Raw genomic sequence first — 16175 nt, 5'->3', positions numbered from 1 at the left:
ACTTTCTTTTTTCGCGACTTAACGGCATCGTGGTGATTTTGTTAATTACACTTTAATTACGTTATTTAAATAGTTTTTGGCATATTTCAAGTCGAAAAAGTATTGCCAAGTGATACAAAAGCCTTGAAAATACTGGCCAAGATGTTTAAAAGTGATCTTCGAGACTATAAAGGCGCTGCGGAGTTAATGCAGGATGCGTGTACGCAGCCCTTGCCCTAGGTTCATCGCCGTGGGATGGAACCCCAAATTACGGAATATAAACGATGGAACACTGACCCATAACCTCAAAGAGGGGGGCCAACAGGTGAGGTTTTCTCTGATTTTAGGTTCAGCGAACAAGGACGCAAATATGATGTGAGATGATGCGAAATACTAAAAACATGCATGAACCGAGCGGGTCCGAGAGACTTTAGCTCGAAGATCGGGCTCTTCGCGAGACGTCGTAGCTCTGATAAACCCTACTGCAAAGTTCGGGACGCGAGCCCGCAACTTTGATAGTACACAAAACAACATGCATTACGTATAACCGAGCTAGTACGCGATGCTCCACGCTCGATGTTAAATTGTGGGCGCCCCCAAATTACGGAATATAAACGATGGAACACTGACCCATAACCTCAAAGAGGGGGGCCAACAGGTGAGGTTTTCTCTGATTTTAGGTTCAGTGAACAAGGACACAAATATGATGTGAGATGATGCGAAGTACTAAAGACATGCATGAACCGAGCGGGTACGAGAGACTCTAGCTCGAAGATCGGGCTCTTCGCGAGACGTCGTAGCTCTGATAAACCCTACTGCAAAGTTCGGGACGCGAGCCCGCAATTTTGACAGTACACAAACAACATGCATTACTACAAAGTTCGGGACGCGAGCCCGCAACTTTGATGGTACACAAACAACATGCATTACTACAAAGTACGGGACGCGAGCCCGCAACTTTGATGTTACACAAAGAACATGCATTACTACAAAGTTCGGGACGCGAGCCCGCAACTTTGATAGAACAACATGCATTAAGTATAACCGAGCTTGTACGCGAGACAGCTCGAAGATCAAAACTTCGTACGAGATACGACAGTTTTGATGAAGAACATACTATGTTCACTGGTTCTCACAGTCCACAACAAGAACCAATGGTGACACTCTTCGAGGTGGATTCGAGGCTCAAGATAGAAACAAGACCAATGCACCTATCAAGAATGTATAACAAAAGTTATAACCGAATACCACCTCTAAACCTAAGCAAGGACTGTGGAAAACATAAGTGGTCCGGCATCAAACCAAAGTGCTAGCACAGCAAGGTGGACCCAAGAGTGGTATGATACAACTGTGACACCCTCGCTGAACAGGACACAGGAAGGGTGGCCCCGAGAGGGTACACCATGCCATGCATCCAGCAGGCAATTGTCAACCAGGTATATGTAATATATCTAACTGTCTTTCATGTTGTGAACATACCACCACTAATGTACCTTAAAATACTTGAACATAACATTGTTTACATAAACAATATACATATAAATGAAATCAACAATATGTGTCAGACCATCAATAACTCATGAGTTAGGGGCTGTACAAATATGCACTCTCATTAAAAATTTCTATCTATATACATATATGTCTAAAGATTTAATATTCTTAAGACCACCAAACTCAACGGACAGATCAGATTTGTTCTTAACTGAAAACCAAAAATATATATAGAAAAATATTATAGTTTTCAAATTGTGGATATGGGAACCTTGGACCATCAATATCACATGTCTTGCACAGTCTTAAGATAAAACTGATTCCTTAGGTTCAATAACACCTAAACTCAGAAAAATTAATCCGCTTTGAGTTTGAAAATGTCATATAAATTTACTGCAATTCCATGTAGTCCATGTACAGCACCCACAGTCCTTACAGACTAGAAATTTAACAAACTGTTGTCTGAATGACCACCCATTGGTTAGAATCAGTATAAATGTCTGGCTGACAGAGGGGCTACACTCACATTTATCTAAATGATTTTCCCTCATTGTTAACTATGATTAAAGTATATTAGTGCAATAAATACTTTAGGTTTACTATGAATAGAGACTAGTTAACATCAGAAATACAGCAAGAATGCAACTCCTATAGAGATACTAAATATCAATGATATTAAACATTGCCCAATCAGCAAATTGGCAAGATTGTTGGGAACCTTCTGTGAACCTGCCCAAGAGGTTATGTTCAAACACACAAAAAATAATAGAACAAGTTAAGTACTTAGCCTTGTTGCATAACAATAGCAATCTTGATGCTGTCAACTGACCTAAGATGGGGCCCCATTACATAATCCGAAACTATAAGAACATTGTAGAAAATGTATACTAGAACTAGTTTCTAAAGCTTTTCTAATAGAATGGTGACACATTGTAATGGCGAAAACAATTCTAGTGTGGTGCCTTGTTTAGAATGATGACTTGCATTTAATACATCAATTAGAACATAATATTAACTGGATTAAAACACATTGCAAGATTATACAGCCAGAGTAACATGGCTGCAAATACATAAGTAAGATAAATAGTGCTCAGTTCCACATGTAAGTCAACGAAAAAAAACCATACTTGTTTCGTTATCAATAGATTTTGGGCCCCACAAGTTTATCTATAGCAATAAAAACAATGTGACACACACATCTCTAAGAAGTGAGGCACCCAATAACATTAATGCTACTAAACACTAAATGTATATGCATCAATACTTAGTGGACATGAATATGTTTTTTAAGCATTCCCAACATTTGTTTACCTTACTAAACGTTTCAGAATATTAATAATGACAAAGCAAAAAGTCACTAAGTTCTTATTCACCCAATTTTGGGATTTTTAACCGACAACACACACTGAGCAGACTAGGTGCCCTGACAAAAAGCATCTCTTAGGGGAAGCAGTTAGAAGCCAACGTTAGATAGCTCATTAACCATCATGTTACCATCTGTGTCAACAAAGCAGTAACCGGGATCCTATTTTGATCTTCACCCTTATTAATTAGGAAACATTAATAGAAAGTTTAGAGAATGGAGCTAGCTTCAAAACCCTAAATTTCCACAAATCAGCATTGACTCTAAAGATGGGAGAGGAATTAGGTATGGATAACAAAGGATTTCTGAGAGGCTTACTCAGATTGAGATTTGCCTGTATTACAGAAAGCCAGAACCCATATTTTGTATTGAACCAGCTAACTCATCTGCTAGCTGCCTCAAAACACAATATTATAAACATATTGCTTATCGGTTAAGAAAGTATAGATGGTTATTAAATAGAACTTGCAACAACTGGTTACAAGCAACATGATGACAAAATAGGCTAGAACATAATTATATGGCACAGGAATAACTCTGTTGACAATAGACACAAACATACATATATTATGTTAATGAAACATACAATACACCTGTATCTGAAGACACAGAATTATTTAGTTATTTATTTGAACCAAGACACAAAAATCTTCTAACTCCTAGCTTGGATAGCTGCTCAATGGGTACTAGCCGCCCTCTCATACATTAAACTAAATAACATAGCCCATGTCACACCTTGACAATTAATAAGATGAGAATTGTGATAACCAACCTTACTCTCAGTAAAAAAGGAAAGGAACCATAATGTACTTTTTACTTTTAAGATCATAAATTATGGCTAACTTCTAAGATTTAAAGATCCTTGTAGCCTTAACCAATACCTGAAATAAGTTAACTTTACCACATTAAAAGTTTTACCCTTGGCCTTCAAAACAGTTAATCAGGTATCAAATTTATACCTGCTGACAGCTGTATCCCACACTCCAGCAGTACATCTGCAAGAGCAGCAGGAATGCTCTTGAGTTTAATCAGGGAAAAAGGTGGTTTGGTTGTAGGTTCTACTACCTTTGCAAGGCCTTATAGCTCATGTCTTAGGAACCGACAACTGCAGTGACAAAAATTTTAATTTTAATCATAATTGAGTGACTTACAAACTGCAACTGACAGTAAATGGAATATCTCATTATCATCTTGTTATTTCTTATTAATAGCTTATAAATAAGAAATATTTGCAGTACCTTAAATACTCTTATTATTACTGCGCTAAAAAAGAGCAAAAATTAGTAACTAATTATCTAATTTTATGGCAAAATTAAAACAATATGAAGAAAATCTGTATTACTAAAAAAATCATAATTACATTGTAAATAAATAAAAATAATTATCAAATTGTTTGACACAATTAACACAATGTGTAGAAAATTTGTTACTAAAAATTTATTGTTACATTGTTAATAATGAATAATTAATTATCAAACTGTACACAATATCACTATGTATTGGAAATGTGTCTTACTCAAAATCCATAGTTACATTGTTAAAAGCTAATGGTTAAGTATCAAATTGCACAAGGTGCAGGAAATTTGTATGACTTAAAAAAATTCATAGTTACATTGATGTCAAAAAGAGCACAAATTGGTAATTAATAGTCAATCATGAAATTGGTGGACACAGTCTCCACAATATGTGGAACAATTGATAAAGATATATTTATTTGCATAAACATGTGTAACATAACATAAAATTTGTTCATTGTTCCACTTAAAAACTCATATTACATTAATCTCAGTAATAGAACAAAGATAAAGAAGTATTTATTTGCCTAAAACATGTATTAAACATTTTTTGATGTTGTGAAAATATAAGGACAATATATGCATCAACATGTTCTGCCCTTTTGGCTTACAAATTTGGCATTTAGAAAAAATTGTTAATTACTACAGACTAATTTTATAAAAAATGAAAATTAATAGTTGATCAATAATCAATGTGTATGACAGAATATATGTATTAAACATGTTTTGATGTGGTGAAAATATAAGGACAATATATGCATCAACATGTTCTGCCCTTTTGGCTTACAAATTTGGCATTTAGAAAAATTTGTTAATTACTACAGACTAATTTTATAAAAAATGAAAATTAATAGTTGATCAATAATCAATGTGTATGACAGAATATATGTATTAAACATTTTTTGATGTGGTGAAAATATAAGGACAATATATGCATCAACATGTTCTGCCCTTTTGGCTTACAAATTTGGCATTTAGAAAAATTTGTTAATTACTACAGACTAATTTTATAAAAAATGAAAATTAATAGTTGATCAATAATCAATGTGTATGACAGAATATATGGATAAAAACAAATATAGATACTAATATTAGGATAATATGCCACTATAAATATATATCTTAATAATTATAAAGATTTAACCGTTATTCATCATATCCAGGCTTATAAGATGTACCCATTATGCCTCAATCTCTGAACAACTACTCTGTTAATCAATTATATTTCAGATCAACATGAAATAAAATTGAGGATTGGATTAACTTACCTAAGTGACATCCAATCGTAATTTTATGAAGGTTGATCTGAAATATAATCACCCACCCCAACCCCAGCATCAATAGCTGAACCCTGGCATAATGGGACCCACAAAATCATGGTTAGCTCTAAATCAGTGACGTTTAGTTGTGAGTTGCCATAGACTAAAAAACTTTTTTTTTTATTCTCTGAAAAAATTCGCGATGCCACACAGTAGCGAATGGGAATACTACTCTGTTAATCAATTATATTTCAGATCAACCTTCATAAAATTACGATTGGATGTCACTTAGGTAAGTTAATCCAATCCTCAATTCTACATGTGAAGTCGGGCACGCATGCTAGTCTAAATAAACAGGCGTTTTCCTGGATGGTGAAGTCTAAGCACTAGTTTTAAGGATAGAGCACTTTGGGGTTTGCATCTTGTCCCGTAGACATGTGATGTTCTTTTTTTAACGGCACTAGAATTGTTTATCCGAAATGGTTTAGGATGAGACTTATACAGCAGGCGGTCATCTGAAACTAAGGTTGGATTTGAGTAGTTTGGTATGTGGTTAGATTTGAACTGACTTAGGGGTAAAAATATACCTCTACCCCATCACCGTCATTATGTCTTTCTTTTTTCATTTAAGAAATTACCTACAAATTAAAGTAAGTTTAAAATGTTACTTGAACTTAGCTCGACACGCTACCGCGATACTCGATCGCGATCTAGATAATATCATAAAAAGATACAAATGCTAATTGCATGTGCATACTCGTAAAAATATCACTGCAACTCAGAATTATCATAATACAAAATTAAATGAAGTATGTACTCAAAATTACCAACAAAAATAACTGCAAACTAAAACTCGGAGAGTTTATAATACAAAAGAAAACACACGGGTAAAACTATATGAAAAATTAATGTAGACCATCCCTAGCATTGCGTTTCCTCTCACGGAGAGGCTGTGACAGACAGATGTAACTAAAATGATACAAAGGGTCACAAAACGAAGCGGAAATAATAAGTATTAGGATACTTATTTGTCCTTTGACACATGAGGAAATATTGTCATATATGCTTATTTTATAAGTCCAGAATTTATGTGCAATCTTTTTTTTCTACAAGCTCAACTTTTAAATAATAGCCTTTCCAAATCCTCATCTTTTAGAAACAAATAATAGATGATGCCTTGATTTAATTATTATTTGTTTTTTTTGTATATAGCAAATGATTGTACTGTAAATATTTAACTCTATAAAATTGTAAATAAACATTTCTTATTTAATACATTTTTTCGATAAAAAAATATATATTTTTAAATTACAGTTAAAAAAAATAGATGAGAATTAACTAAATGCTATGCAAACTTAGGAAACGGAATCAAGGTGCTAATAAAATTAATATTTAATCGTTAAAATTCAAGAATACTTAAAGGACTACTAATAGCCTAAATAGAAACGAGAATATGAAAATTATAAACATTTATTATTTTACCTTTCTTAAATGTACAAAAATGAAAAAAATATCTCATACATTAATACGTTGTATGTTCAAACGCCGGGGTTCATCCCATAACCTTATTTAGACGTATTTCATCCATCTTCGTTAATAGCGAACATTTTACATCCTCATAAATTTCACAAACGTACGTGACACATCGTAAACGAACAAATTTATAATAAATTACAGCCGACATACACTCAAGAAAATCTCTCATTAATTAAACGAGAAAATTAGTAGCTACCTACGCATAGGGAATGTTATTTCAATTAAATTCAAGGACCAGGAACAAAGACGTATAGGATATCGTATTGTATTGAGTTTTGAAATTAAATTAAATATCGTATAGAATCTATCTTGAAAATAGTCATGTGAACGATCGCGGCACTAGCAACTTTCATAAACGATGTTGCCATTTTGACGTAAAAGTCAAAGTCTTAGAGACAGCGCTCACCGGCAAGATAATTATTCTCACAGCGACTATTTTGCAACTGTTCTTTATACAATCAAATGTTTATTAATGTTAACGATTGTAAAAACGTCATTTGGCTTGAAGGGGAACGCCCAGTTACCAACATACTTTTACTGGTTTTCGGTCTTACTTTTTGAAGGGACTATCAAAACTATCTTGCAACTGTTTTGATGCCAGAAAGCGCTGGCTCTTAGATTTTCTTGCATTGTAATAGCTTTTGACAGAAATGTGACTGTCTTCATTCTTTGGATTCTACTACCTATGATGAAGTCAAAAGTTATGTTATTTAGCATACGTCACACCATCTTCGTTCATCTTTACTGGTGTGAAACGTTTCCATAAGACACTATTCAATCTTGGTAATGAAACTTGTTGTTCATATCAAAATTACACCAAATCTGTTTTCATTTGTAATACCGAAATTTCATTAATTGTAACATAATATTTTTGGCATAAAGTTGAAACGTGACACATAACATTGGTTGTTTATTTATATGTTAGCAGTCATTTCCCCTTTTTTAAAAGCTGAACGAGGTAACAACTCTGTGAAAAAAATAAGCCCTACCACCACCTTCTGAAGTATGTCGGTTATGGAAAGAGGCTTCGCTCTACATCGTGTATTGCACTGCCACGCTTCCATAACAAAAATAATTATACTGAGGAAGGCTCTCTGAACTATTCATAACTCTATTTACGCAAAATATTTTTATTTGTTTTAGTTATTAACATATCTGGCGTATAAATTCAATTAATTCAAGAGGAGTGGATTTTATTTAAATTTATTATCTTATTAGGTATTTCAGCCGCAACATTTTAGAAATAAGGCATTTCGTGTCAAAATTTAGTGGTGAAACGTGTACCAAAAAGTTTTCAACTATTTTACACATTTTCGTCGACATTTTCCTAGCGATAGTTTAGGTACTCACCGAGTAAGCTTGTACTACCAGCACTGCAAATATTATTAAAGTTGATTGCCCCATGTTCCCTGAAAAAGGAGAGAAAATTATTTCAATTAAGTAAAACAGTTTATCAGTTTTCAAAGCTTGTAAACTGATTCTGAGTTTTCCTAAACCCCTAATGAAGAAAACAACGATTATAAAACTAATAATTTAACAAAGCAAAAAGCTTTTGTGAAGATTAAATGATGCAACTGTTTGCTAAATCCCGATGTACGACCCCACCGCGCGTTAGCTCATGATTAAGGACTCCGGTTGAGTCCGAATGAAGTCGGGCAATCCTAATAAATAAGCGTAAAGAAATTGATGTATCTTTTAAATAAAATAAAAAATTCTGCGGCACTAGCCAACGTTAATTTGTTGAGCCAAGGACACTTGTCGTACGCAAGACTAGGGATATTTACGTTAACACGCGATCTGACAAGAAACCATTTCTTAAGTTGTTCTACTTTCCACAATTGCCTTACACTTAGACATCTTTACAGTTCTAAAAAGAAAACTAAGGAAACAAGGAAAGATCCTCCGAGATAAAAAATACTATCGCAGTCAAAAAAAGAAGAGAGAATACAATTTTAACAAGAATCTCTTACAGGAAAAGTTTAAAAAATAAAATAGAAAACAGGACTTCTTTGTTTAGATTCGTTTTATATGGGATGCTAGCATGCATAGAGACACACATTTATTGAACTATAAGGTTTTAAATTAATATGGGTACTTTGTGTATACACACAAAATTAGTTTCCTAATTATTATTTTTAATTTCTGAATTGTCCTCCAATTTCTAATAAATTATATAAACTAAATCCCACGTTACTATTTAGTATTTTTTATCCTATTATACTTGGTTATCTGAACCTACTGCAAGTTTACACTTATTAAAAACAACAACTCTGCACATACGCTTGACTGAAAATTGAATTCTATTAAGCTAGTTGATTTTTCATTAGGTATCGCCTGCTCTTGTACAGGTACATAAGACTGATGAACCATGCAGGTGGTAGATATACATATATGACAACTATTCTTTCTAAAAACCTCTTTTGATTTAATATAAAAATAATAAAAGTATTTTATTGTTTAGTCGTATTAATATTTTACGTAAAAACGTCACTTACATTTGTACAACTTTAATGGGCACAACTTTATGTTCGTTTAAACCTCGCTTGATTGTTGTTGCGGTTCTAGGTTGACATAAAGCTTTCGTAATGAATATTTAATAACTACAAGTCTCTTGTGCTGGGTTACTGAGGTATAGAAAACTTTTGCTGCCTCATTGTACTAATGCACGTTGAGAATGATTAAATTATTCGCCATTACATACAAATTGTATTAGTATGAAATATTACATCATTAACACAAAAACGGGTAACGGAATAAAAAGTAAAGTCAATTAATTATTAAAAATGTATATTACTAGCAGTTACCCGCGACTTGGTCCGCGTGGTAAGCGAACCCGTACATCATTTTGTTCTATTCTCAGCGTACGCAGAAATAGGTTTCCGATTTTACACCTTTGGTTACATTATCGCAATTTCCTTACGGAACCCTAATATTTTTCAAAATAAATTATAACCTGTGTTCAGCGGGGATAATGTAGCTTCTCAACAGTAAAAGTTTTTCAAACCGGTCCAGTAGTTTCGAAGCCTATTCGTGTCAAAAAAACAAACAAACAATCAATTCTTTCCTCTTTATAATATTAGTATAGATTACTAGCGGTCGTACGCGGCTCCGCTCGCGTGGTTTTTTTAAAGTTGGTTTCAACAAATCCTATGTTACTCCTAATCCCTCCAAAAAGATGTATGTAAAGTCTCAAGACGATCAGTTAAGAATTTTTAGCGTGAAAGCGTAACAAACAAACTTACACTCACATTTATAATATTAGGGATCAGGGTTTTTTATAAAAAGAACTAAGTATAAAATGCTTTAACCGCAAAGACAGTAAAAATCGCGCCGAACTTTAAAAAAAAATACTTCTTGGAAGATTTCGATTTGGCCACGGCTTAATTTAAATATGACAAGCATCACGGGACAGTAACAAAGGCCCGCTATCATTAAGGGCACTCTCAATACCCTTATTCATGAGAACATCGCACGTTGACCCCGTAATGTAGCCTTATGGAAATTGCCTAGTTCGAATTTCAATAAAGCTCCAATAACGGTGCTTGGTTACATTATTACTATTGAAATGTTCGAAGACTCGTTAAAGACCTTTTATTTAACCTTTACCGTGTCTGATTAGAAATCTGAATGTTGTACTATTTGTAGTTCTTTTTTATACTAAGCTAACGATCGACGAAGGAAAACAGTGAGGTAATTTGTCAATTTTCCAATTGCTAGGAAATATAACCTATGCAATGCCAACCTGAAGTATGAGAATCATCGAAAAATATTTCATTTTTTTTAATCGATTCGGAAGGATTATTATTCAAATACACTTGGGTGAATACGGAAAGGAAAACACTGAACTCCGTCACTGAGGCACCGCTGACTGTCTGTCTATTATCCGACAAATAATAACTATTAATGAAGATCGAGGTTTAGCCATGGTTGTTACTGTATTTTTTAGCCCATTTCTACGGAATCCTGAGTATCGAGAAATCAATTTACACTTAACCGATATTTTATTAAATAATTCAATTGACATTGAAACCGTTTACAACTATATTTATTTATTTCCTCCTATAAACAAGGTTGTAGTTTCGAATACTAAACAAATATTTTATATCCTGCTTCAAAATCACATGTGTATTAGCCCAGTATGTGCAGGGTATTGTCACAATAGCCAGCAAATAGCTGAACACTCCGATACAACAGTGGGGCATTGTTATGTCAGTCAGACACGAAGAACCATTATGTAAATAAACGCGTCTGTCGCCAGTGCAGTGGTATCGAATTTTTAGTGATGTTTTGTTTATTAAAAATGTAGTCAAATTTTTGGAGTTCTATGTACAGGCAAAAAGAGAAAATAGAAAGTATTAATTTGTGGATTTTCTTTATATGTTGAAATCGAATCTATACAACTGAAGATATTATAAGGCCATCATCCGTTTGAGGTTTTCATGTATATGTTTTTTATTATTTGTATGTTAACCGGCAGAAAATGGCAATATAACACGATAATGACCGTCAAAATATGAACAATAAAATAAAAATAATATGTAGTGAAGAAAAAACTAAGTGTGCGGTCTAAGTTGGAGTTGTTGCGAATATTAATGAAGTTTGATAAACTTTAACACGTACTTTGTTGTGATTGTTTTTTGTAGAAGTTTAACATCGTAATAAAAACCACAAGTATTTAATAAAAAGCATACGTGATTTTAAGAAGGATATTTTGAATTGAGTTGGGATTATAAGAGGGCTTGACAAGTACAATTTTTTTTTGATGAAGCATTATTCTTATCATTCAGCTGAATTTTGAAAAATGATCGGATTAAATACAATTTGACTTCTGAACTATAATGATCTTACTTGTTCGACTCGCCCTTATCCATATTTATATTTATTTACTTAGTTAAGTAAGTTAAGTTGCTCTGTTTCAGTAGATCAATTGTGTTATCACTTGGGGGTAATAAATAGGCTGAGGAATAGAAACCAAATACTATCGACAGATAAAACAAATATTCATCGAGGAGGAAAATTGACACATAAAATAAATAACAAAATACTATTATTGATTGATCATATGTGAACTTTATTTATTAGGTTGAAAGATAAAGAAATTTAAAGGCTAAAGAAACCTTTGGTTATGCAAAAGCAACGATTACTTTCATGATTCTAATACTCTGATAGTCATAAAAACATCGTTAGCCAGTTTAAGTAGCCATTAGAATATGTAGATATTATAGTCATTTTATCAGGAATTGTCATAAAGATAACGATTCTGGCAAATTAGACATTGGTAATATTAACAATATCGGCAAGTTACGTTTCTTGTTGATTAAATATTTGACAAGGCTATTTATATTTTTGTTTATTAAGGAGTTATAAGGCAGGTATATTTAAACCTATGGTAGGAGCTCGTGGCTAAGCTATAACCGCATAAGTGATTCGATCACAGGTTAAGCTATGCTTGACGCGGTTGGTCCGTAGATGGGTGACCATCTTTGTCATAGCGAGTTCCTCCGTGTTTCGGAAGGCACGTTAAATTGTGGGTCCCGGCTGTTATTCCTACATCTTTGACAGTCGTTACACGTAGTCAGAAGCTTGAAAAAGTCTGACAACCAGTCTAACCAAGGGGTATCTGGATAGAGTCAAGAGGAGGTCAGATAGGCAGTCGCTCCTTGTAAAACACTGGTATTTAGCTGATACCGGTTAGATTGGTAGCCGACCCCAACATAGTTGGGAAAAGGCTAGGCCAATGATGAATGATTTAAACCTATGGTAACTTTCTGTCCCGTTGGCAGGCAAAAAAATAAATTATTTTAGTGAATCTTGCATATCACACTAGATCGAGAAGTCTAAATATAAATTTAAAATTCTAGTTTAAACTGGTCAGAATTAATGAAATCTTTATTTTATCATCGGTATAAATACTTTTTAAAGAACGTGTAACTTCTCAAACTGAAAATCCTTAACTCACATAATACTTTGAAATCTAGTATGCTATAAAGGTTATCAAATTCCCGTGCAACAAGTTCTGAATCATACGATACCAATGTTCAGTGCAAAGACCGTTCCACGTTGCATCAATCTTGGTTTGTGACGTCACTGACCGTACCTGACGACACCGTACTTTCACTGAGTTGTTTACATCATTCCATAGTTATTATGACATATTGGCGTCGTGTATCAGGATCTTAATAATATAATTGTAGGTTTGTGTAAATCGTAGTTAGTTTTTGTAATAAACGCATGTGTTAAATATTTAATTGTATGTGAAGACACACTAGAAATTACTTTTAATTTATATGTTACGATTCGGACTTGGTTACTATCAGAAACTTGGTCCAAATCGTAAGCAAAATGGAAAATTAATTCGAGAATTAGTCTATATGCATGTTGACATTAGATATCTGAATAAATATTTTTTTTCTTCCTTTTGTTAAGGACAATAAATTAGATCTCACAAAAATGGAGTTTAAAATTAAAAAACGTGATATATAACAGCAAAGTAAGTTAACGAAAAATACATAGTGTTCCAAAATGGACCTTTCGTTCAGTTTTACGAAAAATCCAATTTTCTGCGAGAGTGGATCCATTTGTCATACCTGTGCTGATGACAAAAGCGCCGTCCGTCGGAGACATGGCGGAAACCATTACATATTGTCTGTTAAGGCCTATACTTCATCTAGTTGATTGTAGTTCGCGTTTTATACAGGGTGACCCATTATACAAGATGGTGTTCATTACACAAAACTGTCGGTTAGATGGTGGAATAAAAACCTGGCGGTTATTAAAACTGTTTTAGGTTGGAAAATATTGAATAGGAAATTATCACATGAGATATTTTTAGATTGTTTGTAACGAACTAGTTTCGTGTTCATATTCGTTCAATATCAAGCGATCTATGTATTTTAAAAGAAATAATATAAATATCTAGTATTGTTTTAAAAAAAGACCGCACAAGCGATAATAAAAGTTTGATGAATTTTTTATGGGTCTAAATGACAGCTATTTGAAACACAGCTTGCGATAGGAATCTAAGTATAAGTTAAGTAAGTTATCGGGTTGTGTTTTACCTCTTATTTACGGAACCCTCAAAAAGAACAAGATTTTATACCAACGATTATTTCATACCTTTAATTTAATACATCCATGTAAATTATCATACTAAACAGAAATTTCGTATAAAAAGTTGATATTCACGCGTCAGCGGAAATTTTATGCGAGTGCTAATTTAATTTAAAAATTTTAGATTTTTATTATGCTTGTCAACTTACAATAAGAAAAAGCATTGTAGGTTTGTCAATTCATGTTTGTTCCAAAGTGTGAAAGGGTCATTTAAGTGTATGTAATATTAAAAATAATGCGACATCATCCAGATTAAGGTCTCTTAAAACTGTAGTATTAAGAGACCTTGCTCTGGATAGAGTCAATTGCAAGCCAGTCTCATTTTAACAAACCGTAATTTTGGTGTTAAGAAATACTTACTTAGAAATATACCATTACTACAGTGCAGAGTCAGTACGATAACATTTAAACAGCAGGGCCGTAACTATTGTGGAAACGAGAGAGAACTACGTGTAGAGGGTGCTCCGGCCTGCTTCCACGATCGCAAAGGTTATACTGCAAGCAACCATACTAAGTGAACAGACTTACGACATATACTATGTTACAAATATGATGTAGCGTAGAGTAACAAAGTGGAATAAGTAAAATTGCAAGTCATTGGTGGTAGGTAGAAATGTTATGATTGAATAGTCAGCCAATGCCTAAACAGAAAACCTTATAAAAGAGTTTATTTATACGCCGCTTGATGCCCAAACGGCTAGACTGATAGAGATGCAAATTGGTATGGAGATAAATGACACCTTGGATTAAAACATAGGCATTTTATCTTACTTCGTTAAGGGAAGGTGATGCTTTTGCAGTCACTTCGACATCCGAATTTTGCAGTAAGAGAGACACCCCTGTCTCTCTTACTGCAAAAGGTGACTACAGCTAGTTAGGTATATAATTCGGGATGTGCTTATGAATATTAACACAAGTTTTTGATGTGAATGTAATGAATAAATGAATGGAAAAGCAACGTTTTGATTATAACGTGAGCATGATCCGTTTCTAATATGTAAAGATATAATTAAAAGATGATTAATTCATATTTCCGATTCAAAGTAGTGAGAAATGAGAAGATATAAATAACATGTTTTTATTGACAGCAATATTCGTTTCTAAAAGAAAAAGAAGGAACAGGTGAATTAGCTTAACAGTTAGGCTGAATACACCTTTCAAACCAAGCAATCTAAGTCAGTAAATACGTTCGAGAGCTACGATGCCACAGATGACACAATGACTCTCGCTTTTCTACATTTCTAAGTGCTCAGTGTTATGAAGCTCATTAAATATTCCATTGAAATAGACATGTAAGACCATAAATTTCCCGAGTATTGTCTATATAGATACCTCGAACGATATTGCAAATTGTAATTAATATTGCTATGTTCACAACAGCAAAGCATGGACGGCAACTGGAATATTAATCACTGAACAATACCGCAGTACAGTGTTCTGCCCACTTCATAGTTACACTCTATAAGTTGATAGAAACAATTTGTTAATTATTCAGTTATCATAAAAGATTATTTTAGATAACTTAATGACTCTTCCTTGGTTGGTAAATCATCAAATGATGCCTTTTTAACGATTCACGAAGACATATGTGAGCGGCTCGTGGTGTGTTCAATGTCAGCTAAGAATAAGCAATTGATTTTGTCCGATCCACGCGTGATTCCTCCAAGTCTAGGTATCTTGTGCATGCGACGTGATTGTTAGTGAAGCCCCACGCGAATTAATTCCTTAGTGCGTGAGTTATTTTATAAAATAAAGTACAGAATACTGATTGTATTACTTAATAACCGTCTAGTTAATCCATCTGTTATTAATTTAAACCGACGTTAGATAAAGTAACAACCTAATTATAGGTCTTGATTAAACACTTACCTGTGATGTTTCATTATAGAATTATAATTAGATTCAATTAATTTCACTTCATTAATTTTGTATTCTACATAACATGATCTGTGTCTACGGTGCCTATATTTAGATTAACATTGACGGTAACTACTTACATCTTTGGATTGTTAGTATCATTAAGATGAAACAGAGTTTTTGTCCACTAGGTGATAAAGCCATCCTTTTCTAACTTTTACTTGACTTTGTCTATTGCTATTTTTGACCAGACGGAATACCGCTACAATGCGCTACTCTGTCACG

General features: G+C 33.5%; 1 protein-coding gene across 2 annotated transcripts in view; it reads right to left on the bottom strand.

Annotated features, from left to right (window-relative positions):
• The window catches only part of LOC113497966, a 56992-nt gene that overhangs the window by 35437 nt on the left and 5380 nt on the right, over window positions 1-16175 (bottom strand). For both annotated transcript variants that reach the window (XM_026877815.1, XM_026877816.1), the window contains exon 2: window positions 8274-8332. In XM_026877815.1, coding sequence (XP_026733616.1) covers window positions 8274-8327 — 54 coding nt within the window. In that variant the 5' untranslated portion in view covers window positions 8328-8332. The remainder of the gene's footprint in view (window positions 1-8273; window positions 8333-16175) is intronic.

The sequence above is a fragment of the Trichoplusia ni genome, chromosome 10 (genome assembly GCF_003590095.1).
Source record: "Trichoplusia ni isolate ovarian cell line Hi5 chromosome 10, tn1, whole genome shotgun sequence".
In the NCBI taxonomy this organism is placed as follows: domain Eukaryota; kingdom Metazoa; phylum Arthropoda; class Insecta; order Lepidoptera; family Noctuidae; genus Trichoplusia; species Trichoplusia ni.
Note: the sequence above shows the minus strand (reverse complement) of the source record. Positions and strands in the feature narration are given on the sequence as shown.